We start from the raw sequence: 24,165 nt of genomic DNA, 5'->3' as shown, positions 1-24,165 counted from the left end.
CTCGCTTACTCTTATGTTCGATGTCTTGACCAATGAGTCTTGGGGTTGTATATGGTGACATATATACTTTGGTAATAAGCTTTCTTTGAACTTTGAACATACCATAGGCATACTGTAATTTATAGCTTCAGTTAAATGAAAAGTTATTGAAATGTCATTGTAAAAGCATGATGTTATTTCATCCAGTTACAAATTATCTTGTACTCTGATAGCTGGGGAATTAGGGTAATATTAAGTATAACTATTTGCATAGGAGATGCCCAGTTTCGAGACCAGTAGAGCTGCTGCTTCACAGCTTCAGACATCCAGTTTCAATCCTGACCTCCAGTTCTGTCTGTGTGGAGTTTGTAAGTTCTCTCCGTGGCTACAGGGCTTTCTGCTTGGTGTTCCAGTTTCCTCCCATATTCTAAAGTTGTTGGCTAGTAAGTTAATTTTCCACTGTAATTTGCTGCTCGTGTGTAGATGAATGGTAAAGTTTGGGCCAAATTGATGGACAGGTGAGAGAAATTTTTAAGGAATGGGATTAGTATAGGGTTAATGGAAATATATACTTAATGATTAACGTGTATTTGGTCATTGAACATTTGCCCAGTCTCCATGCTCTGTGACTTGCTGGCTCTTTATCAGCTAAGATATAATAAGGGTTCTGGAGTATAACGGTTTGAAGTATTACTTGTTTAATTTTCAGTACTCAGTAGTACAATAAAATTGGACCTTTTTATAAAAGGGTCATGATGAAAGATGAGCTGCTTCTCTGGAAGTATTCCAATTATAATTTCTGGCATGAGAACTTGCTAGTTTCAGCACAACAGGTATTCATTCGATGAAGAAGAGAGTCTGACTGTATCAGGACAATCATGCTACGTGATTCTCATTCAACAAATTGGAAACTCATCCACACTCTTAAAAAGAACTTCAAATGTAAACATTCTTGTGCATGCATGCTTCAAAATCTAACCTATTTCTGATCTCGAGGATGCCAATGATTGAGATGTGTTCAGAGTTTTTAAAGAAAACATTGCCCCCTTTTCAACCTTTTAAGTCTTTCTCATATTACTCCTTCAACACATTAACACTCAAAACACATGCAAATGGTGGTTTCACTTACTGTATGGCATTGTACAACTAAGTTTTACAAAACTGAAAACCTTCCAAATTTACTTCCATATTCCACAAAGAAGCATAACAATATTGTCAATGATCATTCTCGTGAACTATTAATAATGGATTAATGGCTGTTGAGATAGCGAGGTAATTTATCATATACATAGAACACTGGAGTGGTTATGCCACAGACTAACACTTTCAAAGAAAAAAAAGTAAATCCAGTGCTGCAAGAGAAACTGAACTGGTTACAGAGGTTTCCTTAAAATTTCTTGTCTGGTTTGGGATATAGTTATACTCCTGCACTTCTGGCTGAACATCTGCTGATTAACAATCTTTGAGAGATAATATTTTGATTTTAAATATTAATTTGTGAGTTACTCAGGTTGTCAGTTTTCAATAGATAACTCACTAAATCACTTTTAATAATTCACTAACTTAATTTCATATGATGCTTTTATGATTTAACTAATTAATAATTTAATTCAACTAATGATGCTTAGGAGAATGGCTTCCAGATCAAAGACAAGGGTATCTGAAGCAATGAAATTTATTGCTGAATGTGTACATACCATTTGAAATGAACTATCCCAGTTTTGTTTATCTTTTTCAACTCTTGGCCCAGTTTAAAATGAACCACAAAGTATAGCAAGAACCTGAATCTGTGTAGTTGTGCGAAAATAAAAAAATTATCTCAATCATAGATTGATTAGAACACAAACAAAATCCATTTTACACACATTGTCCTTTCTGTCTCTTTACCAATTTCACCCCCCGCCCTGTCCCTTCTCTGTAGCTTCACAGTTTATTTATCCTGTTCCAATGGGCAGTGCAATCCAATTCCAGCAATGTACGAGTAAAAAAAAGTTTCTACTCATATCATTTTTAATTCAGTTTCCCTATATTTTCTACCTGTGATCTCTACACTAGGACTGCTCCACCAGCAGGAACAATTTCCCACTATCCATCCTATCGCTATTTTATCAGCTTCTATCCCATCTCCTCTCAGCTTTTTTCTCTCTAAACAGTTGCAGACTCTTGAGTGGACCAAATAATTGTAGTCTCTCATCCTAGGAATCATTCTTGTAAATCTTTTCTGGCCCTCTCTAATGCCTTCAAATCCTTCCTATAATGAGAGATCCAGAATCGAACACAGTACTCAAGTATAATGAACATTTTTTTAAAAAGGAATAAACATACATCTGTAAGTTTGACACATGGCAAAATGTAGATATCTATGAGCAGGTAAGGAATTTTGTTTCATGATTTGTCTCTTCCACGATTTAAAAAGTGACACTCCTGTGTGAGGACAGAAATGTGCAGTCACCTTGTGCGTGCCAGTTGTGGGGTGGATCAAAAACTTTGCTCTGCGTACTCATCAGAGCAGACAGCATCTGTAGAATGGGAAACAGAGTGAACATTTCAGGTTGGGGGCTTTTCATCAGAAAAGTTAACATGATTTCTCTCTCTGCAGATGCTGCTTAATCTCATGTGCATTTCCTTGCAGACTACAGCTGGTATTTTTCCGATCAGAATCAGGTTTAATATCACCAGCATATGATGTGAAATTTGTTATTTTTGTGGCAGCAGTACAATGCAATCCATGATAATAGAGCAAAGAGAAAACTCTTATTACAGTAAGAATATATATAATAGTTAAATAAGCAGGGTAAAATTGGAAATAAAAAAGTAGTGTTTCGTGGGTTCAATGTCCATTCTGAAATTGGATGAGAGGGGAAGAAGCTGGTCCTAAATTGTTGAGTGTGTGCCTTCTGGTGTCTGTACCTCCTTTCTGATGGTAGCAATGAGAAGAGGGCATGTCCTGGGTGGTGGAGATCCTTAACGGTGCCACCTTTCTGAGGCAGCTCTCCTTGAAGATGTTTTGGATACGACGGAGTCTAGTGCCTATGATGGAGCTAACTAATTTTATGAGTATCTGCAGATCACTTTGATTCTGTACAGTAGCCCTCCCCTCACATGGTGATGCAGCCAGTTAAAATGTTCTCCACTTCTGATCCTTCAGTGACGATTGGTGTGTCTTCTCTTGGCTTATCCTTTCTGAAGTCCCCAATCAGCTCTTTTGCCTTAATGAAGTTGAGTGCAAGGTTTTTGCTGCAATGCCACTCAACTAGCTGATATATCTCGCTCATCAATGCCTTCTCGTCATCTTCTGAGATTCTGCCAACAATGGTTATCATCAGCAAATTTATAGACGGTGCATGAGCTGTGCGTTGGCGCACAGTTGTGGGTGTAGAGAGAGTAGAGCAGTGGGCTAGGCACACATCCCTAAGTTGCACCAGTATTGATAGTCAGCAAGATGGAGATGTTATTTCTATTCCCTACAGATTGTGGTCTTCCAGTTGTGAAGTGGAAAATCCAGTTGCAGAGGAAGGTACAGAGGCCCAGATTCTGGAGCTTTTCAATCAAAATTTTAGCAATGGTGGTATTAAACACTGAGCTGTAATTAATAAACAACACCCTGGCATAGGTATTTGTGTTGTCCAGGTGATCCAAGGCCACGTGGAGAGCCAGTGAGATCGCGTCCGTGTGGCGATAGGCAAATAAAGAATAAAAAACTCAGTCTCTGCACTCTTTAATTTTGTGTAGGCTGTAAAATAGCATGCTGCTATAATGTACGAAATAATAAGGTAGGGTGTAGTGTTACATTTGAATATGGCTGAGGTCTGTTTTGAAAACCTCCACAATTAAACCTATTCAAATTGCTCTGTGATTGATTCACTTACATCAGTATGGGACGAATCACGTGTATCGGAGACGGCTCGGAAGTATTAAAAAAGACTGCTGCGGTATGCAAAGTCCATTTGGAAAACCAGAACTCCGGTAATTGGATAGTTCTGAGTCGAGAATCTTCCTCGGTGATAAAAGCCAATAAATAAATCCATCCATCACATAAATCCAGAGTTTGCAGCTGGAATTAAGGGGGCTTTGCAGACCTGCGTTTATTTCTTCAGCGCCAGTCTCTTTGCGAATCAGAACTCGAGTTCCTTCAGAGAAGTTTATTTTTTTTACACCGTCTATGAAAGTATTCGGCACATGCTGATTTTTAAAATATGTCAGTAACGTTTTGAAGAACCTCAAACGGTTTGCATCAAAGGTTCAGAAACGGAGACAAGGCATTCCGTGTGAAGCCAAGACCCCCCTGTTCAATCTCGGGACGCGGGATATCGCTTGGAAGTATCTTCAGTTGCAGATTATTAAAGATAAATATCTGGATTGCAGCAACAAACGATGGCAGAAGCAAGCATGGCAGCCCAGACCGGCGGACTGCTGTCCCTCTCCCTGCTGTTGTCACTGTTGGTAAAGGGGAGCCTGGCGTTTTCGATGCCCAGAACTTGCGAGGCTAACGGCAGCGTGTATTATGTAGGCGAGTGGTACTCTCTGGACTCGGATCACTGCACTCAGTGTGAGTGCACGGTCGAGGGGCCGTTGTGTGGCCGCGCCGACTGCCCGGCCCTGCCACCGCCTTGCATACATGTCAGCTACTACCCGAACGACTGCTGTCCCCGCTGTGAAAAGATCGGCTGCGAACACCGGGGCCATGTCTATGAGCTCGGGCAGCAGTTCCAGGTAATAGGCACACCATCAGGAGGGAGCGTTGGTGGTGGAGAAGTGTGCGAGTGATTGAGTGATAGGAGTAGGTGACTGGAGTCTGTATGTAGTAGGGGCTTTGTGTACCCATGTGTATGGTAGGGAGTTGCAGTACGTGTGTGTTGAGGGGCGGGGGGGGGGGTGTGCATGATGGGGATTTGGGGCAATTGTATGAAAGAGTGATTGGAGTTGAGATGAAGTGTGTGATTGAAAAAGAGTGTATGATGGAGGATTTAGTGCAGGTGCGTGATGTAGATTTGGAGTGTGTGTGGTGAGGAACTGGTTTTTTTGCCATGGGGAGAAGGTGCCAGTGTGTGTGATGATGTGATGGAAGAGTCAATATGAGGGTACTGTGTATGAGCAGAGATTCTGATTTGTATGAAGGAGAGCACCGCATCTGTGTGTCTGCCTGTGTAGATGTTGTCTTGTGTATTTTGAGGGACTCTTGTGTTTTTGCATGTGGGTTTGGCATGTTTTATGTGTTGGCACGCATTGGGGGTTGTATGAATCACGCAGCCCAGAAATAGGCTGTTTAGACTTCATGTATGTGCTGTGCGCAGATACCCTATCCCATTTCTGCACGCAGGTGCAAATTTAAATACTTCTCCAATGTAATGACAAGTCTTTTCTCCACCTGCCCACACATGCAATAATTTGTAGGTTTCAATCACCTTCTGGTGAAAAGCATCTTCAAAATTTCCTCTAGATCTCCGAAACCCTGTACCTTAAACTCTGTAGATCATTCACACCCTCATAATTTTGTATGCCTTAATCGGGGCTCCTCTTAACCTTTTCTTTAAAAAAAAACACCTTATCTTGTATCTCTTCATTGCTGAAACATTACATCCAGACAACATCCTAGTAAATCTCTCCTGTTTTCCCTCCAGTGCAATTCACAACCAGAATTGCATGGAGTACTTCAGCTATGACTTAACTAACCAGCGTTTTATTTTGTTACACCATAACCTCCATGCTGACAAAGGAAAGTAACAATATTGCTCATGTTACTGAAGCCCATCAGAGATTCTTGGACATGTATGCCAAAGTTCCACTGTCCCTCAGTACTCCTTGCAATCTTACAAGTGATTGTGCATGTCCTAGTATGCTTTGTTCTCTGTAAGTGTAACAGCTCACATTTTTCAAGATTAAATTCCATCTGCCAACTTTCTGCTCCTCTTATCATACTGATTAATATTAATCTTGTAGCTGAAGGCAACTCTCTACCCTCCACAATGCTGTGTGCATGCATGTGTGTGTATTGGGATACTGCCATGCATGTGTGGAAGACAATGGCCATATGTACATGAGAAATAGGATGGTCACACACAAGTGGATGCTGGTTTAATCAGTTCATCTTGTCCACAAAAAAAGTATCTTTGCCCTCCTGTTCTTTTGCCTTCCACTTTTAAATGTCTTTTCCTGTTTCCTTCTTTCCTGATCACACAATCTCAGTCCATTATTTTTCCAGTTGGCGTCTGTAATTGTTTATAGATTTTTTTATTTACTAGTTTCTGGAACTCTTTGTTTACTTCTGTAATGGGCACACCCTATTTGGCTGCTTTTCCATTAGCATTCCTTCTCCAACGCCATCCCAGTCCTGTTTATTGTGTCTCCTTCACTATACCCTTCAGTTTAGTTGCTAAAGCATGTGTACATGTAAGGAATCAATTTGAATGCTGACATTCCTTTTCAAGATCTTGTCCTGTTCCATTGAAAGGCCTCCTGCAGAATATACAAAACAGATGTATAAATAGTCCATCAAATGGAATTAGTTGCATTCTCTGAACTAATGGCATTTATTGTTTTGACTCCAAACTTAAAAGGCCAATGAAGCACTAGCAGGCTTTTGTTGTGACTGTGTTTAAGCCACATGGAGACTGAAGTTGCTATATGTAAAAGTTCTTTATTCATCACAACAAAGGCGCATTCTGTTGGAGACATACTTAGTATTATCTCCCTGAACTCAAAGTGCATCAAGTTTTAATGTTCGTAAGGACAAAGGTAACAGCTGATGATTCAAAACAGTTTTGATAACTACAATGACATAATTCATTTCATTATTTTGAGTCCAACAAATGTTCCAGTGAATTACATAATTATAATGGGAGCACATTGTAACTGAAAGACACCTTCTGAATGTTCAAACTCTTTTCTGGAGCAAAGTAATTCACATTGATGGCCTAAGTGCTTCTGAGCACAGAGAATTCAGACACCCAAAATTAGTGTAGTGAGGGCTTGACTCTCTGAGTACACCAATATTCCAATTATTTACCAGACAGAGAAAACATGTCTGTGACCATATCTCATGTGTTAGTGCCTGGAGCCTTTCTTGATCAATGGCACAATGATATAGAATGACTTGACTGAAATTGTCTAATGCTTGATTTGTCATAAGCTAGATAAGGCTGGTTGATGGACATGAGAATGTCCTGTGGTTTTGACAGTTTGCAAACCATATCTCTTGAGTGCCCTCCTGCTGTGGGGCAGTAACCCTTGCTCGGTAGACAATACAGTTTGTTTATTAAGCTGTTACTTTAATTTCAAAACAATATTGCATTTGTAAAGGTTTTGCTTTGAAGACTGGTACTCTTGTTCTATGTCTAACCATCTTTAACAGCCTTTAGGTCGAAGCATGATCACATAATATTGAATGCATTTGGAAAATTGCCTTTGATGTGCTTTGTGATTTGTCCGTTATGGAAAAATCATACCCTAATTCCCTTTGTTAGCAAATTCCTTGAATGTTAGCATCAAGATCAATACCAATCTACAGGAAAACTCCACTACCCCATTGTTCAGAAATCCTAATGGTTCCCATCAGGAGCACTGGAATTCTGGTTCCCATGCTCAGTGTCGCACAGCTGGACCCAGCCCCTACATTGCCGTTAACAGTAGTTCCCACACTCCCATTAATACATTAAGGCCTTGGTTCCTGTATTATTAACACACTGGTGCCGTGCTTCCAGCAGTTCTATTAACATACTGGGGCCTGGACTTCCACACTTCCATTAACACACTTGGGCATTGATTCCTATTCTCCCTTGAAATTCATCTGATTTAGATTGCTGCACTCCCTTGAAATTCAGCAGGTTTGCTGGAAAATCTATTACATTACAACATCTAAATAAAAATTAAGAACAGTGCACTAACATATTAATTGGAATATTATGTAATAGTCATGAAAATCTGCTAGCCTGGCTCCGCCAAAGTCCCAAGCATGCTGGATTGATGAGTCTCAGTGCACCTTGCAATTCTCTGCTTGAAACTCCAGTTAAATTTCTGGCTCCCACCCTTTATCACAGTGGATGAAAAGTGGCCCTAATCAAACTAGTAGCTTCCAACATGCAGCATTTGACAGGCTATCTTTCCACTAAAACTCATCCGATAATAGCTGGAGAGGTTTCTATTTACTCATGTTCTTCAGCTTGTGAATCTTGTCCTTATACAAACAAAGATCAAAACACCTCCGTACACCACCAATCTCCTCTGCCACGTTGAATGTTCCCACACTAAATGATCTTTTTATGCCACTCACCTCTGCAGATAAAAGATTCAATATCGGAATCTGTGTCAATAGCTTCATAAACAGCATCAGTTTAATTTTGTTTCATTTCTATAAATCTAAGGGCAGTATTTGAACTATAGATTTTATTTGATTTGGCAGATTTGGTGACATGATTAGATCATTTTGGCCCTTGTATCAGTATATTCTGTGTTAGCAAGTTGATCAGAGAAGTTGACTGAAGCTAGACAGTTTACTTAAAATTTCTCCTTTGGGATTGTGAGGTAATATTCTTTTCTAGCAAAACAGTAGAATTCTGCCCAGATCCAATGGATGTTTAGGTCTTCCGCTTATGTTGCAGCAAAGTTCGTACAAATAACTTTTTTTTTCCAGACTAACAAGCCCCTAGAGGTAGAATATCTTTCAGTGGAAGACCATTACTCATGTTACTGTAATTGGATTGAACTGCAATTCTGACCCTTCTCCATACCATCTCCATCATCAAAATCACTTGCTTTCACCTCTATAATATCAGTCATTTCTATCCCTGTTTCTAACTGCTTTTACACATTCATCTATTTATTATTACATTGTCTCTTCCTATTTCCTCAAGTGTAATCGCCTACCTTCTACCCTACATCAACATGACCTGATCTAAAAGTCATCATTGTTCTTCATAATAAATCACAGGCACATCACTCCCCACCATTGGTAATATCCACTGAAGAGCTGTATCAGGAGCACCCCTGTGGCTATACTACCTCACAATAAGTACTCCTGCATGAGTACTGTTGGGGGGGGAGGCCTACCTGGGGGGAAGCACCAATGGCCGTGCCTCTGGCACAGAGTCTGGCCCTGTGGCTCAGAAGGGTAGGAAAAAGAAGAGGATGGCAGCAGTGATAGGAGACTCTAGAGTTAGTGGGGTCAGACAGGCCTGCGGATGCAGGAAAGAAGAACAGTATTCCCCACAGAAAAGGATCTTGGCGATTGTAGGGATGACTTACAGCAGACTGAAAAGCTTGAGCATGTAGATGTTAAGAAAGAGGATGTGCTGGAAATTTTGGAAGGCGTCAATTTGGATAAGTCACCGGGACCAGATGGGATGTTCCCTAGGCTACTGTGGGAGGGAAGGGAGGAGATTGCTGAGCCGCTGGCGATGATCTTTGCATCATCATTGGGGATGGAAGAGGCTCTGGAGGATTGGAGGTTTGCGGATGTTGTCCATTATTCAAGAAAGGGAGTAGAGATGGCTCAGGAAATTATAGGCCAGTGAGTCTTACTTCAGTGGTTGGTAAGTTGATGGAGAAGATCCTGAGAGGCAGAATTTATGAACATTTGGAGAGGCATAACATGATTAGGAATAGTCAGCATGGCTTTGTGAAAGGCAGGCCGTGCCTTACGAGCCTGATTGAATTTTTTGAAGATGTGACTAAGCACATTGATGACGGTAGAGCAGTAGATGTAGCGTGTATGGATTTCAGCAAGGCATTTGGCAAGGTACCCTATGCAAGGCTTATTGAGAAAGTAAGGAGGCATGGGATCCAAGGGGACATTGCTTTGTGGATCCAGAACTGGCTTGCCCAGAGAAAGCAAGGAGTGGTTGTAGGCGGGTCATATTCTGAGTGGAGGTTGGTGACCAATAGTGTGCCTCAGGGATCTGTTCTGTGACCCCTACTCTTTCTGATTTTTATAAATGACCTGGATGAGGAAGTGTAAGTTTGCTGGTGACACAAAGGTTGGAGGTGTTGTGGGTAGTGTGGAGGGCTGTCAGAGGTTTCAGTGGGATATTGATAGGATGCAAAACCAGGCTGAGAAATGGCAGATGGAGTTCAACCCAGATAAATGAGAGATGTTTTATTTTGGTAGGTCAAATATGGCAGAATATAGTATTAATAATAAGACTCTTGGCAGTGTGGAGGATCAGAGGGATGTTGGGGTCCAAGTCCATAGGACACTCAAGGCTGCTAAGCAGGATGACTCTGTGGTTAAGAAAGCATACGGTGCATTAACTTTCTTCAATCGTGGGATTGAGTTTAGGAGCCGAGAGGTAATGTTAGACCCCCACTTGGGGTACTGTGCTCAGTTTTGGCCACTTCACTACAGGAGGGATGTGGAAACCACAGAAAGGGTGCAGAGGAGATTTACAAGGATGTTGCCTGGATTGGGGAGCATGCCTTATGAGAACAGGGTGAGTGAACTCGGCCCTTTTTCCTTGGAGCGATGGAGGATGAGAGGTGACCTGACAGAGGTGTATAAGATGATGAGAGGCATTGATTGTATGGCTAGTCAGAGGCTTTTTTCCAGGGTTGAAATGGCTAGCACGAGAGGGCATAGTTTTAAAGTGCTTGGAAGTAGGTACAGAGGAGATGTCAGGGGTAAGTTTTTTCTCACAGAGGGTGGTGAGTGCATGGATTGGGCTGCCGGTGACTGTGATGGAGCTGGATATGATAGGGTATTTTAAGAGACCCCTGGAATGTAGAAACCCTAGGTAATTTGTAAGGTAGGAACATGTTCAGCACAGCTTTGTGAGCCGAAAGGCCTGTATTGTGCTGTAGGTTTTCTATGTCTCTAAGAAGGCAACATCTGTCATCAGGGATTCCCACCATACTAGCCATGCCATTTTATCGCAGCTACCATCGGGCAGGAGGTACAGTAGCTTGACATCCCATTCACCAGTTTCAAGAAGATTTGGTTCTTGAAGCAACTGGCAAAGCCCTAACAACTGTAGTTTAGCAGCACTATGAGCATTTTGACCATTGTGCACTAACATGCACGTAAGAGATTCTGCAGTTGTTTGAAATCTAGGGCGACATACACAGAATCATGGAGCAACTCAGCAAGTCAGGCAATATCTATGAAATAGAATACACAATTGATGTTTTGGGCCAAGACACTTCCTCAGGTCCCGGCCTAAAATGTCAACTGTATATTCCGTTCTATAGATGCCACCTGAGTTTTTCCAGCATTTTGTGTGCGATGAATTAAAGTGAGCTTTTGTTTTGTTCTAAACAAAATATTGAGTGCAAATTTGCATTGATGTTTTTCTTGTGAATATTTGTGAATTTTCTTGTAAATTGCATAAATGCTCTGAGAAACCTTTCAAATCCTGAGAAACACAAAGTGTGGTTTCCAAATCCAGTTCCTTAAATGGAAATACCAAAAATGAAAGGAGAGAGACCATTTTGAACCTTTATAAAACAGTAGTTAGTCATTAAATAGAGTCTTGAATTCAATTCCAATCAATATACTTTCGGAAGAATACGAATATCCCAGGGATAGTGTGAAAAGACTAGTGCAGACATGGTCAAGGTCCACCTGGACCACTGCAATTTCAACCTAGAATGTCAGAAGTATTTATAAATGTTGGAGGAGGTATTCGAATAATTATGAGGACTAATTGCATAACCTTTCTGTGTATTTCTTCGATTTTAGTTGATGGAAATTTCTTTGAAGTCTATTAATAAAGGGATTTTAATACTGGTATGGAAACACCAGTCACCTTGTAGCTATCAAAAATGAGTAGGTATGGCCCAGTCCATCATGGGTATAGCAATCAGTGCCATTGAGCACATCTGCATGGAGCACTGTTGCAGGAAAGCAACATCTATCATCAAGGACCTCTATTGCCCAGGCCATGCTCTCTTCTTACAGCTGCCATCAGGAAGGAGATACAGGAGCCTCAGAACCCGCACCACCAGATTCAGGAACGGTTATTACGGCTCAACCATCAGGCTCTTAAACCAGAGGGGATAACTTCATTTGCCCATCACTGAACTGGATTCACTTCTAAGGACTTTTCATCTAATTTGATATTTATTGCTTATTTATTATTATTGTTATTTCTCTCTTTCTTTTTGTATTTGTGCATTTGGTGTTTTTCTTTTGCACATTGGTTGTTGTCTTTCCTGCTAGGTGTGGTCTTTTATTGATTCTATTGTGTTTCTTGTATTTACTGTGATTGGCTGCAAAAAATGAATCTCAGGGATGTATATGGTGAGATATAAGTACTTTGATTAATAAATGTACTTTGAACTTTCAGCTTTAAACTTTGAAACCCATTTTTCTGTTGGAGAAATTTCTGAACATGAAGTTTAATTTTTATTACTGAGTTGATTGACATGAGAAAGCAAATTTTCTATTGAGTGTGATAAGGAAATCTGAAACTCTTACCTACCAGTAACCTTTCAAGCCTAAGAATGAGAGAAATTTTGTTAGGAGAAGATATCAACTCATATGTAACATGGACAAGTGAACTGAATTGAGCTATTGATCTCCAGTGGATAACTGGATGAGCGGAATGGCTTTTTGTTCCCTGTTCCTTTTTTAAAAAAAATTTAATTTTGGAGCCAGATTTTTTTGCAGATCTTCCTTGCCAGTAAACATTATTTTCTCGTGAATTTCAGCCATCAGAGTGTGAACAGTGCACCTGTGATGCGGATGGGATAGCTCGTTGTCTGGTTGCTGACTGTGCTCCACCCCCTTGCGTTAATCCAACCTATGAAAATGGAAAGTGCTGCCCAGTGTGCAAAGATGGTAAGGATTTGAAGTAAATGCAGATCGCAAACTAATATTCATCCAGCTCTAATAAGGCGGGGATATTTCCTCAGGATTGGCAAATTTATCTTACGATCACTTAAGGATTTCAAATCTTTGACCTTAAAGTTTTTAAAATGTTCTAGAGATGGCAGTGGGAGGGATTCCTTGGGTTAATTTTCTATCACAACAGTGCCTAGCAATAGTAGTGTTTACCTTGTGCAAATGCATATGATCTAAAGTTGTGACACTATACCATACTATTATCCAATTTCTAAAAGCATTTATTTTATCGGTTGTTACATAAAATACATTTTACTGAATTTGCTTCCATAATCTGGGAAAACCAAATAAAGGAAGTACATGCTGCACTGTCTTGGCTAATGAGACATAACACAATATCCTGATGCATGGTTCTAACCGGAAATGTAGACAGTTCCAGTACCTTTCCTCCCACAAATGCTGCCCAACGTGCTGTATTCCTCCAGCAGATTTTGGTTCAGCCATGCTCTCTATCAGCAAATAGAGCATGATCATTTTTGTTGGGTAACATCATCCTTCTGGCCTGAATGTTGATTCTAGCAGCCTCGGCTCTTGCCCTTCCTCTCTAATGTCCTGAATTGATCAGTGGGAGGAAAGATCAAATAAGCAATTGGGATGGAGCCCTCTTTTCAGAACTTACTATTTGGAGGTTTGGGAAGATGTCAGTGTCGACATCTTTTAATGTAGTTCAGTTGTTTTTGTTAATATGATTCGATTATCTATATTTGACACATACATAGAAGCTTACAGTGAAGTGTGTCAGTTGTGTCAAATCAAATCAGCGAGGATAGTGCTTGGTAGCCAACATGTGTTACTATACTCTGGCACCAACGTAGCATGCCCTCAACTTACCAACTCTAAGCATGTCTTTGGAATGTGGGAGGAAACCGGAGCACACTGAGGAAAGCCACACGGACCCAGGGAGAATGTACTAGCCCCTTGCAGACAGCAGCAGGAGTCAATAGGCAATAGACAGTAGGTGCAGGAGTAGGCCATTCGGCCCTTCTAGCCAGCACCGCCATTCACTGTGTCCATGGCTGATCATACACAATCAGTACCCTGTTCCTGCCCTCTCCCCATATCTCTTGACCCCGCTATCTATAAGAGCTCTATCTAACTCTCTCTTGAATGCATCCAGAGACTTGGCCTCCACTGCCTTCTGGGGCAGAGCATTCCACATATCCACCATTCTCTGGGTGAAAAAGTTTTTCCGCATCTCTGTTCTAAATGGCCTACCCCTTATTCTTAAACTGCGGCCTCTAGTTCTGGACTCACCCATCAGCGGGAACATACTTCCTGCCTCCAGTGTGTCCAATCCCTTAATAATCTTGTATGTTTCAATCAGATCCCCTCTCATTCTTCTAAATTCCAGTGTATACAAGCCCAGTCGCTCCAATCTTTCAACATATGACAGTCCCGCCATTCTGGGAATTAACCTTGTGAACCTACACTGCACTCGTCAATAGAAAGAATGTCCTTCCTCAAATTTGGAGACCAAAACTGCACACAATACTCCAGGTGGGGTCTCACCAGGGCCCTGTACAGCTGCAGAAGGATCTCTTTACTCCTATAATCAATTCTTCTTGTTATAAAGGCCAGCATGCCATTAGCTTTCTTCACTGCCTGCTGTACCTATATGCTTGCTTTCATTGACTGATGTACAAGAACACCTAGATCTCGTTGTACTTCCTCTTTTCCTAACTTGACTGCATTTAGATAGTAATCTGCCTTCCTGTTCTTGCCACCAAAGTGGATAACCTCACATTTATCCACATTAAACTGCATCTGCCATACATTTTCCCACTCACCCAACCTGTCCAAGTCACCCTGCATTCTCATAACATCCTCCTGACATTTCACACTGTCACCCAGCTTTGTGTCATCAGTAAATTTGCTAATGTTACATTTAATCCCTTCATCTAAATCATTAATGTATATTGTAAACAGCTGCGGTCCCAGCACCGAACCTTGCGGTACCCCACTGGTCACAGCCTGCCATTCCGAAAGGGACCCGTTAATCACTACTCTTTGTTTCTTGTCAGCCAGCCAATTTTCAATCCATGTCAGTACTCTGCCCCCAATACTATGTGCCCTAATTTTGCCCACTAATCTCCCACGTGGGACTTTATCAAAGGCTTTCTGAAAGTCCAGGTACTCTACATCCACTGGCTCTCCCTTGTCCATTTTCATAGTTACATCCTCAAGAAACTCCATAAGATTAGTCGAGCATGATTTTCCCTTCGTAAATCCATGCTGATTCGGACTGATCCTTCTACTGCTATCCAAATGTCTTGTAATTTCCTCTTTTATAATTGACTCTAGCATCTTTCCCATCACTGACGTCAGGCTAACCGGTCTATAATTCCCTGTTTTCTCTCTCCCTCCTTTCTTGAAAAGTGTGACAACATTAGTCACCCTCCAATCAGCAGGAACTGTTCCTGAATCTGTAGAACATTGGAAAATGATTACCAATGCATCCACGATTTCTAGCGCCACCTCCTTAAGTAACCTGGGATGCAGACCATCAGGTCCCGGGGACTTATCAGCCTTCAGACTCAACAGTCTATCCAACACTGTTTCTTGCCTAATATAAATTTCCTTCAGTTCATCCATTACCCTAGTTCCTTTGGCCACTATTACATCTGGGAGATTATTTGTGTCTTCCCTAGTGAAGACAGATCCAAAGTACCTGTTCAACTCATCTGCCATTTCCTTGTTCTCCATAATAAATTCACCTGTTCCTGTTTTTAATGGCCCAATTTTGATCTTAACTATTTTTTTGCTACTCACATACCTAAAGAAGCTTTTACTACTCTCCTTTATATTCTTGGCTAGTTTACTTTCATACCTCATTTTTTCTTCGCGTATTGCCTTTTTTGTTATCTTCTGTTGCTCTTTAAAAGCTTCCCAGTCCTCTGGTTTCCTGCTCATCTTTGCTATTTTATACTTCTTCTCTTTTATTTTTATACTGTCCTTTATTTCCCTCGTCAGCCACGGCCACCCCTTACTCCCCTTAGGATCTTTCTTCCTCTTTGGAATGAACCGATCCTGCACCTTCTGCATTATTCCCAGAAATACCTGCCATTGTTGTTCCACTGTCTTCACTGCTAGGGTATTGTTCCATTGAACCTTGGCCAGCTCCTCCATCATAGCTCCATAGTTGCCTTTGTTCAACTGTAATACTTACACATCCGATTTTCCTTTCTCCTTCTCAAATTGTAGGTTAAAACATATCATATTATGGTCACTACCTCCTAATGGCTCCTTTACCTTGAGGTCCCTGATCAAATCCAGTCCATTGCACAACGCTAAATCTAGAATTGCCTTCTCCCTGGTAGGCCCTAGTACAAGCTGTTCTAAGAATCCATCTCGGAAGCACTCTACAAACTCCCTTTCTTGGGGTCCAGTACCATTCTGATTCTCCCAGTCTACCTGCATGTTGAAATCCCCCATGACAACTGTATCATTACCTTTGCGACATGCCAATTTTAACTCTTCATTCAACTTACACCCTACATCCAGACTACCGTTTGGGGGCCTGTAGATAATTCCCATTAGGGTCTTTCTACCCTTAGAATTTCTCAGTTCGATCCATACTGACTCTACAGACTCTACATCCCCTGATTCTATGTCCCCCCTCGCAAGGGACTGAATATCATTCCTCACCAACAGAGCCACCCACCCCCCCCTCCCCGCCCGTCAGTCTGTCCTTTCGATAAGATGGATATCCTTGAATATTCATTTCCCAGGCCCTGTCCGCTTGAAGCCATGTCTCTGTTATCCCCACAACATCGTACTTGCCAAATTCCAACTGAGCCTCAAGTTCATCTACTTTATTCCTTATACTTCGTGCAATCATATTATAATACTTTTAATTCATTACTCCCCTCACCTTTCATATCACTTCCTATTTCACTTGGCCATTCTATATGATCTCTTCTTGAGCTTTCTGCTCCATTGATTCTGTTGTGCTTTTTAACTTTTCCTATTTTCACTTTCCCTTTAACTCCATCTTTATATTTCCAGTTCATCCCCCCCCCCCCCCCCCCACTGCCACCCAGTACTTAGTTTAAACACATTCGTGTTGCAGTGGCAAATCTGCCTGTCAGAATTCTGGTCCCCTGCCTATTAAGATGCAACCTGTCCCTTTTGTACAATTTATCCTTACCCCAAAACAAACCCCAGTGGTCCAAGAATGTAAATCCTTGCTTCCTGCACCAATTCCTCAGCCACACATTTGGATCCATTATCTCCCTGTTCCTGCCCTCTCCAGCACGAGGAAGCAAACCAGAGATAACCACCCTGGAAGTCCTGCTTTTCAGCCTTCTTCTGAGTTCTCTGAAGTCCCACTGCAGAATGTCCTTCGTCTTCTTCCCGATGTAATTTGTGCCTACATGCACTACCACTTCTGGCTGTTCACCTTCACCCTTGAGGATTCCCTGCAATCGGTGCATGATGCCCTGGATCCTAGCACCAGGGAGGCAACACACCATCCTTAAACCTCGCCTGTTGCCGTAGAAATCCCTTTCCATACCTCTTACTATGGAGCTACGATCTTACAGCTGGCACTGCAAAGTGGTTGTGCTAACCGTTACACTACCATGCCATCCTTCACAAGGGCTTTACATTAACTGCAAAGTATACCATTGTGTGTTTCCAGTTCCTCCCTCTTTAAAATCAAGACACTAATTGACTAATGCAAGAAAGAAAGTTTCAGTAAGGGTGGAAATTGGAAACATGCAGGCTTCTAGAGTACTTGGCAATTCTGCTTTTTCTGTAAGTATTGGCTGGCTGTACTGATTCTTAACAATTGTCTATGAATTCCCTAGGACTCATTTTCTTCTGTTTTTCCACTGTTACTTTACTGAAATGCTCATCTTTCATTCATCGGTTGTAAAGAAATGCCCTGCCTAAAATGTTCATTTATTCAGTCAGAAAGATAATGGGAGACATATCATTAATACAAGAAATTCTGCAGATGTTGGAAATCCAAAGCAACACATGCAAAATGCTGGAGGAACTCAGCAGATCTGGCAGCATCTATGAAAATGAATAAACAGTCGACATTTTGGTCAGTGATCCTTCTTCAGACTGGAGAAGAGTGTCTGCCTGAAACGTCGATTGTTTATTCATTTCCATAGATGTTGCCTGCCCTGCCCCCAGCATTTTGTGTGTGCTGCAAAGTGGGTATATGTAAGGATGAGAAAGCTGGATTTGAACAAGGACCTTTTAAGGAATATAAAGAAAGCAAGAGAGAGCTCAAACAGGGGATCAGGAGGTTTAAAAGGAGCCATGAAACGTCCTTGGTGAGTTGGATTAAAGAGAATCCCAAGGCATTTTTACACGCACCTATGTTATGAACAAGGCGGTAAATAGGGAAAGGCTAGCACCGCTCAAAGACAAAGGAAGAAATTTGTGCCTGGAGTAGAGGAAATGGCCGAGGTACTAAACGAGTGAGTACTATGTAGCAGTGGTCACTAGGGAGGAGAACATGGAGGATAGTGAGGCCAGCGAAGGATATGTGGATATTCTAGGCTAGGTTGATATCAAGAAAGAAGTGTTGGGCTCTAGAGGAGCATAAGGGTGATTATGTCCCCAAGGCCTGGGGCATTTTTTAATTTGGCTGATTAGATACAACTTTTTGTTTGCTATAATCTGATAGCTTTGTACAACAACCTCCAAATGAAAGATTAAAATGAAATAATTTTTCTTTGCACTTTAACCTTTAAGGTCCAAATTGTTACAGCAGCATCACCAAAAGTCAAGTGATCGCAGGAGGGACCACAGTGTGGGTCGACAAGTGCACCTACTGCCACTGCCATGATGGTCAGGATGCTGGATACTGGGCAGGCAATCGTGTCGCCAAGTGTGTGAAGGTTCATCACTGCGCTCTCAATGATCACAGTCAGCAGCCATGAGGTTGTAGTAGACTTTTACAGTACATCTCCAGAGCATATTGCTCAGCAGGCTGTTTGGATGTCAGAAATGCAGTGAGTCTATTATGGTGTAGCTTTGAAATAGATAGCAATGTATAGCAATAATCTTTCTTCATTACAACACTTCTACCTATTACACCATTTCTTTAGACTAAATGCTTTTTAAAATGCTATTTTTCAACATATGTAATGCACATCAATCACACTAGTGATAATGGAGGAAGAAGAAAAGTTTTTACTGAATGAGAAGTTAAGAACAAATCTTAAGAATATAAAACATTGGATACAACATTGTGTTCTTTAGAAGAAGGTCGGTACATTGGACAGCTTGACAATAGAAAACGTATGTTTATGATTAGCTTTGCAATCAGAAATTCTTCGGGAATTTTAACTTAAATTTGTTTAGGTTTAAGTGAATGATAGTCAGCGATAATTTTACCTGGTTAGAAAATGTGGGCAAAGCTGGACCAAAAGAAAACAAGGAACATATTTAAGCCATTTGGTCCACATCTGTTCTATCATTCCATAAGATATTGGCTTCTCTTTCATCTTACTGCTGTATTCCTGATTCCCTTAATTTTCAAGAATCAATTAAATATAATTAAGGATTTGTCTTTCACTGTCCTTTCAGATAGAGAATTCCATAAGTTCACCAACATCTTAGATACAACATCAAGATAAATAATGGATTGGTCAAACTTAATTATCTCTTTCATAAATCCTCATGGACTTTGCTAATTCTATTATTATTTTCCAAGTGACCTGCTAGTAATTCTGGAATTTTTCTACTACTTGCTATGTTAACTTTTTTGTGTTTCCCTATTTTCTTTCTTCTCCTTTCTCAAATACATGGGTTATATTATATACAACCTAGGAAATAATCTAAAATCTAAGGGTTTTGGGAAGATAACAACCGCTGTTTCCATTAGGTACCTCTTTAAAAACCCTGGGATGTTGGTTAGGAGATTCTGTTGATCTATTAGCTTACAGTTCTATTATATTTCTCAATCTTTTTTTCCCCTCTGATGGCATTTTCTTTCAGCTTCTGACCCTATTGAACTCCACTGTTTCCGGAATGTTTTCTAAATCTTCTGTGAAGGCAGACACAACATGTTTAATTTCCCTGCCACTTCCTTATTCCCCAAAGTAATTTTTTTCATTTTCAGTCTGTAAGGCATGTATATTAACTTGTTCTAATCTGTTCCATCATATCCATTATAATTAATGCTCTAAAATTTTCCCTTCTCTTTGTTTACAGTACTGTGGCACCCTGTGGCTGAAATCTGAAATGTTCTCAATTTGCAGGCATTTTCTCTCTTTAGCAACATTATAAAGTTTTCCATTGATCAAATATTGCCTTTCACTTAATAAAGAAACTTAAAATGCTGGAAGTAATTAGCAGGCTAGGCAGTCTGTGTGGAGAGATAAACTGAGTCTAGATTTCTCGCTTAAGGATAGGTAGAAGGGTGTGAACCTGTAACCACCTGACTAACATGGGCTGGTAGAGAGCTGAGTTTGAGCAAAGCTGGTATTGATGGAGGAAGATATCATCGTTGGATTGAATCTGGGTTGGAGACTAAAAAGATTATCAGTGTTATTTTTTTCTTGTGACTTTTGAGCATATTTACATTATTGCCAAATCTTGATTCCAGCACTTAATATAGTCAGTTACTTTGCAGATCCTTTGAGAATTCTCCAGATAGTTGTTCTAAAATAAATGTTTTTATTATTTTTGTACAAAGAACAAACAAGAATGTCAGCTTCCAAAGATAATTCAGCTTCTGATTCACTAACTTTTGCAAGTTTCCAGTGATTGACATAGTCACAACGCTTGAACACCCATGGGAGAGGGTGGTGGAGATTGAAGAGTGATTCTTTGGTTTTATTAATGTCATTGGTCCTTCTTTCTTTGCTGGATATTGGGGGCTTGGGGCTGACAAACAGTACGTTTCAATTTTGTGCTTCAGCAGTCATTCTTAATAATAATATACCATTTCAAACTATCTTGGAACTTTGTCCGTCTGCACACCACACCAAAGTGTAAAATGAGAGACCTAAACAGAGTGTTTTTGGTTAAATTCTGAGAGTTGAAATTAATTTTAATTTGTTGTTTGTCTGGTATGTTAAAACCTACACTATATTCTGAGAACACTTACTAAATAAGATGATAGCCAAAGGGTTTATAAAGTGTGCTCATTGACAATAGACAATAGACAGTAGGTGCAGGAGTAGGCTATTCGGCCCTTCTAGCCAGCACCACCATTCACTGTGATCATGGCTGATCGTACACAATCAGTACCCCGTTCCTGCCCTCTTTCCATATCCCTTGACCCCGCTATCTATAAGAGCTCTATCTAACTCTCTCTTGAATGCATCCAGAGACTTGGCCTCCACTGCCTTCTGGGGCAGAGCATTCCACATATCCACCACTCTCTGGGTGAAAAAGTTTTTCCACATCTCTGTTCTAAATGGCCTACCCCTTATTCTTAAACTGCGGCCTCTAGTTCTGGACTCACCCGTCAGCAGGAACATGCTTCCTGCCTCCAGCGTGTCCAATCCCTTAATAATCTTATATGTCTCCATCAGATCCCCTCTCATCCTTCTAAATTCCAGTGTATACAAGCCCAGTTGCTCCAATCTTTCAACATATGACAGTCCCGCCATTCCAGAAATTAACCTTGTGAACCTACGCTGCACTCACTCAATAGCAAGAATGTCTTTTCTCAAATTTGGAGACCAAAACTGCACACAATACTCCAGGTGTGGTCTCACCAGGGCCCTTTACAGCTGCAGAAGGACCTCTTTACTCCTATACTCAATTCCTCTTGTTATAACAACCAGCATACCATTAGCTTTCTTCACTGCCTGCTGTACCTGCATGCTTGCTTTCATTGACTGATGTACAAGAACACCTAGATCTCGTTGTACTTCCCCTTTTCCTAACTTGACTTCATTTAGATAGTAATCTGCCTTCCTGTTCTTGCCACCAAAGTGGATAACTTCACATTTATCCACATTAAACTGCATCTGTCATACATTTTCCCACTCACCCAACCTGTCCAAGTCACCCTACATTCTCATAACATCCTCCTGACATTTCACACTGCCACCCAGCTTTGTGTCATCAGCAAATTTGCTAATGTTACTTTTAGTCCCTTCATCTAAATCATTAATGTATATTGTAAACAGCTGCGGTCCCAGCACAGAACCTTGCGGTACCCCACTGGTCACAGCCTGCCATTCCGAAAGGGACCCATTAATCACTACTCTTTGTTTCCTGTCAGCCAGCCAATTTTCAATCCATGTCAGTACTCTGCCCCCAATACCATGTGCCCTAATTTTGCCCACTAATCTCCTATGTGGGACTTTATCAAAAGCTTTCTGGAAGTCCAGGTACACTACATCCACTGGCTGTCCCTCGTCCATTTGTCCTTGTCCATTGGTTTCACTTCTTGCTGGTAATGTTATTTGAGGGGTTCTAGTTAATACATCATTGTACACTTGTGATTGATGGTTTTACAACATGCCTGATTAGTTCTTTGTTAGGTTCCCTGTTCAGCCGGGACTTTGTTTTGCTATTTTATACATGACTTTTGAAGCAACAGGGTTTTTTTTCCCCACTGATGCTGTCAGCCAGCTTGTTGGGATTAAAACTGATGTCTGCAGTTGATTTGGAAACATTGTTGGCTATTAGTTTCAACAGTGTTGGCACTAACAGCAGCAAATAAATAACAAATAACTAAATAACAATAGAAAATAATTTTAAAAAGTGAATTTCATGCTGTATGAAGTCTTGGGAGAGAATGGTTTCCAATTTTGTGGATGCTACAATAGCATAGCGGTTAGCAGGGTGCGATTACAGCTGAAGATGTCGAAGTTCAGAGATCAATCATGGCGTCCTTGGAATTTTTCTGTCCTTTCCATGGAATGCATGGGTGTTTCCCACAGCCCAAAGACGCTTAAGGAAGGTTAATTATTCAGTGTAATTTGTTCCATGATTCGGCTAGGGTTAAATCAGGGGCTGCTTGTGGTGCAGCTCAAAGTGCTAAAAGGGCCCATTCCACTCTTTTTCACTGAATAATGTTAGAAAATAAAGTAAATAAAACCTCCAATTTAAAATTATTTATTTTCACAAGAATTCCATATTTACATACTGTATATTCCAACAATTCACAAGAAAGTAAATACAAAAACACCAAAAAAAGTATTTGTAACTTGTTAATGTGTACCATGGAATTTTTGGGTGTAAAGTTTTAAGTTTACTATGTTGGTTATAAACTAAGAACATCACAATTATAACACACTGTGTGTTCACTGTTACATGGTAATGCATATGGGACATTTTTACTGAAGATCTCTTCCATTCAAAACCTATACCTCTACAAAGTAAGTTTAGTTCTTATAATTTTTGCCATAATTTGTTACAAAATTTCAATTATTGGTTCTAGAATCTGTGCCTTCAACTTAACTAATACAATAGTGATTCCAGAGAAAAGTAAGTGAAGTTTGTACAAGAAAATGTACATTCATTACCATTTAGATGTATTGACCACCTTCAGTCTGTAGCTTTTGAAAAGGTACATGCCATTATCAGCTCTCTGTTAAATATCACTGTTTAGACCAATAACGTGCTTGGTTAGTTTAAAAACAAGTCAAAACTAACTGTCTTATGTTTGACCCAGTCAATCTACTAACCAGATGTTGGGATTAAATTTTCATTTATAAAGTCAATTATTAGAATGACCTCTTTGAATCTTTCCAGTATTTAGTGTTCACTTTCGATCTACAGTAGATAGTTTCTTTGAAAATGTTAATGTTGCATTAATTAAGATTTCATTTCTATTTTTGCAGACATTGAATTATATTGGTATAAGTTTACTGCCTTGTAATAAAAGCTAAGTACTGATGCTTATGGACTTTTGTGGTTTATTTATGGCAAAGATACTGCTACAGAACATTATGAAACCAAGCAATTCTACAACAAAGTGATTATTTAAAATCAAACTACATAATTTGAGGAGACTCCATTCCAAACAGTATATGAGATACTATGAGGCTGAAGTATTTAAAGATATCTTAATCTAGAGTTTCTGAGCTGATGACATTTCTTGGCTGAGCCCCCAGTCAGTACAAAAGCCAATTATATTAACTCCATGCTATCAATATCTCTGGTATTCCTGCTGAAGTGCACTGAAGTTGTCTTCAAAATTAGTATCCACTATTCCCCATCCTCATCTTTACTCAAACACAACCCTCACATCAGAGTGACAACATGGGAAACTACCCTGACATGGCCTTTTCTCAAATTCAGTCTGCCATTTTCAATCCCATCAGTCTTCTCCATCATCAGCAAAGAAAGATTTTGTCAAGAGTGCTAAAATCAAAGATATACTTGCATTTCTGGAGTTCCTTCAGCATTTTGTGCGTATTACATTTCTA

At 40.4% G+C, this 24,165-nt stretch overlaps 1 protein-coding gene across 1 annotated transcript; it reads left to right on the top strand.

Moving 5' to 3' along the window:
- The first annotated feature begins 3,920 nt into the window (after nt 1-3,920).
- Nucleotides 3,921-23,628, top strand: zgc:113531 (uncharacterized protein LOC541359 homolog). The gene is made up of 3 exons (XM_059984122.1): nt 3,921-4,692; nt 12,619-12,748; nt 18,521-23,628. Exons 1-3 carry the CDS (start codon nt 4,354-4,356, stop codon nt 18,706-18,708), a joined length of 657 nt encoding a protein of 218 aa, XP_059840105.1. The 5' UTR covers nt 3,921-4,353; the 3' UTR covers nt 18,709-23,628.
- The last annotated feature ends 537 nt before the right edge of the window (nt 23,629-24,165 follow it).

The sequence above is a fragment of the Hypanus sabinus genome, chromosome 11 (genome assembly GCF_030144855.1).
Source record: "Hypanus sabinus isolate sHypSab1 chromosome 11, sHypSab1.hap1, whole genome shotgun sequence".
Lineage (NCBI taxonomy): Eukaryota > Metazoa > Chordata > Chondrichthyes > Myliobatiformes > Dasyatidae > Hypanus > Hypanus sabinus.
The sequence above is the reverse complement of the archived record's forward strand: the minus strand, read 5'-3'. Positions and strand labels throughout refer to the sequence as shown.

Coding starts and splice junctions, on each gene's coding strand:
- zgc:113531 (XM_059984122.1), top strand. CDS start 4,354: ATGGCAGAAGCAAGCATGGCAGCCCAGACCGGCGGACTGCTGTCCCTC. Junction 4,693..12,618: donor AGCTCGGGCAGCAGTTCCAG/GTAATAGGCACA, acceptor CGTGAATTTCAG/CCATCAGAGTGTGAACAGTG. Junction 12,749..18,520: donor CTGCCCAGTGTGCAAAGATG/GTAAGGATTTGA, acceptor TTAACCTTTAAG/GTCCAAATTGTTACAGCAGC.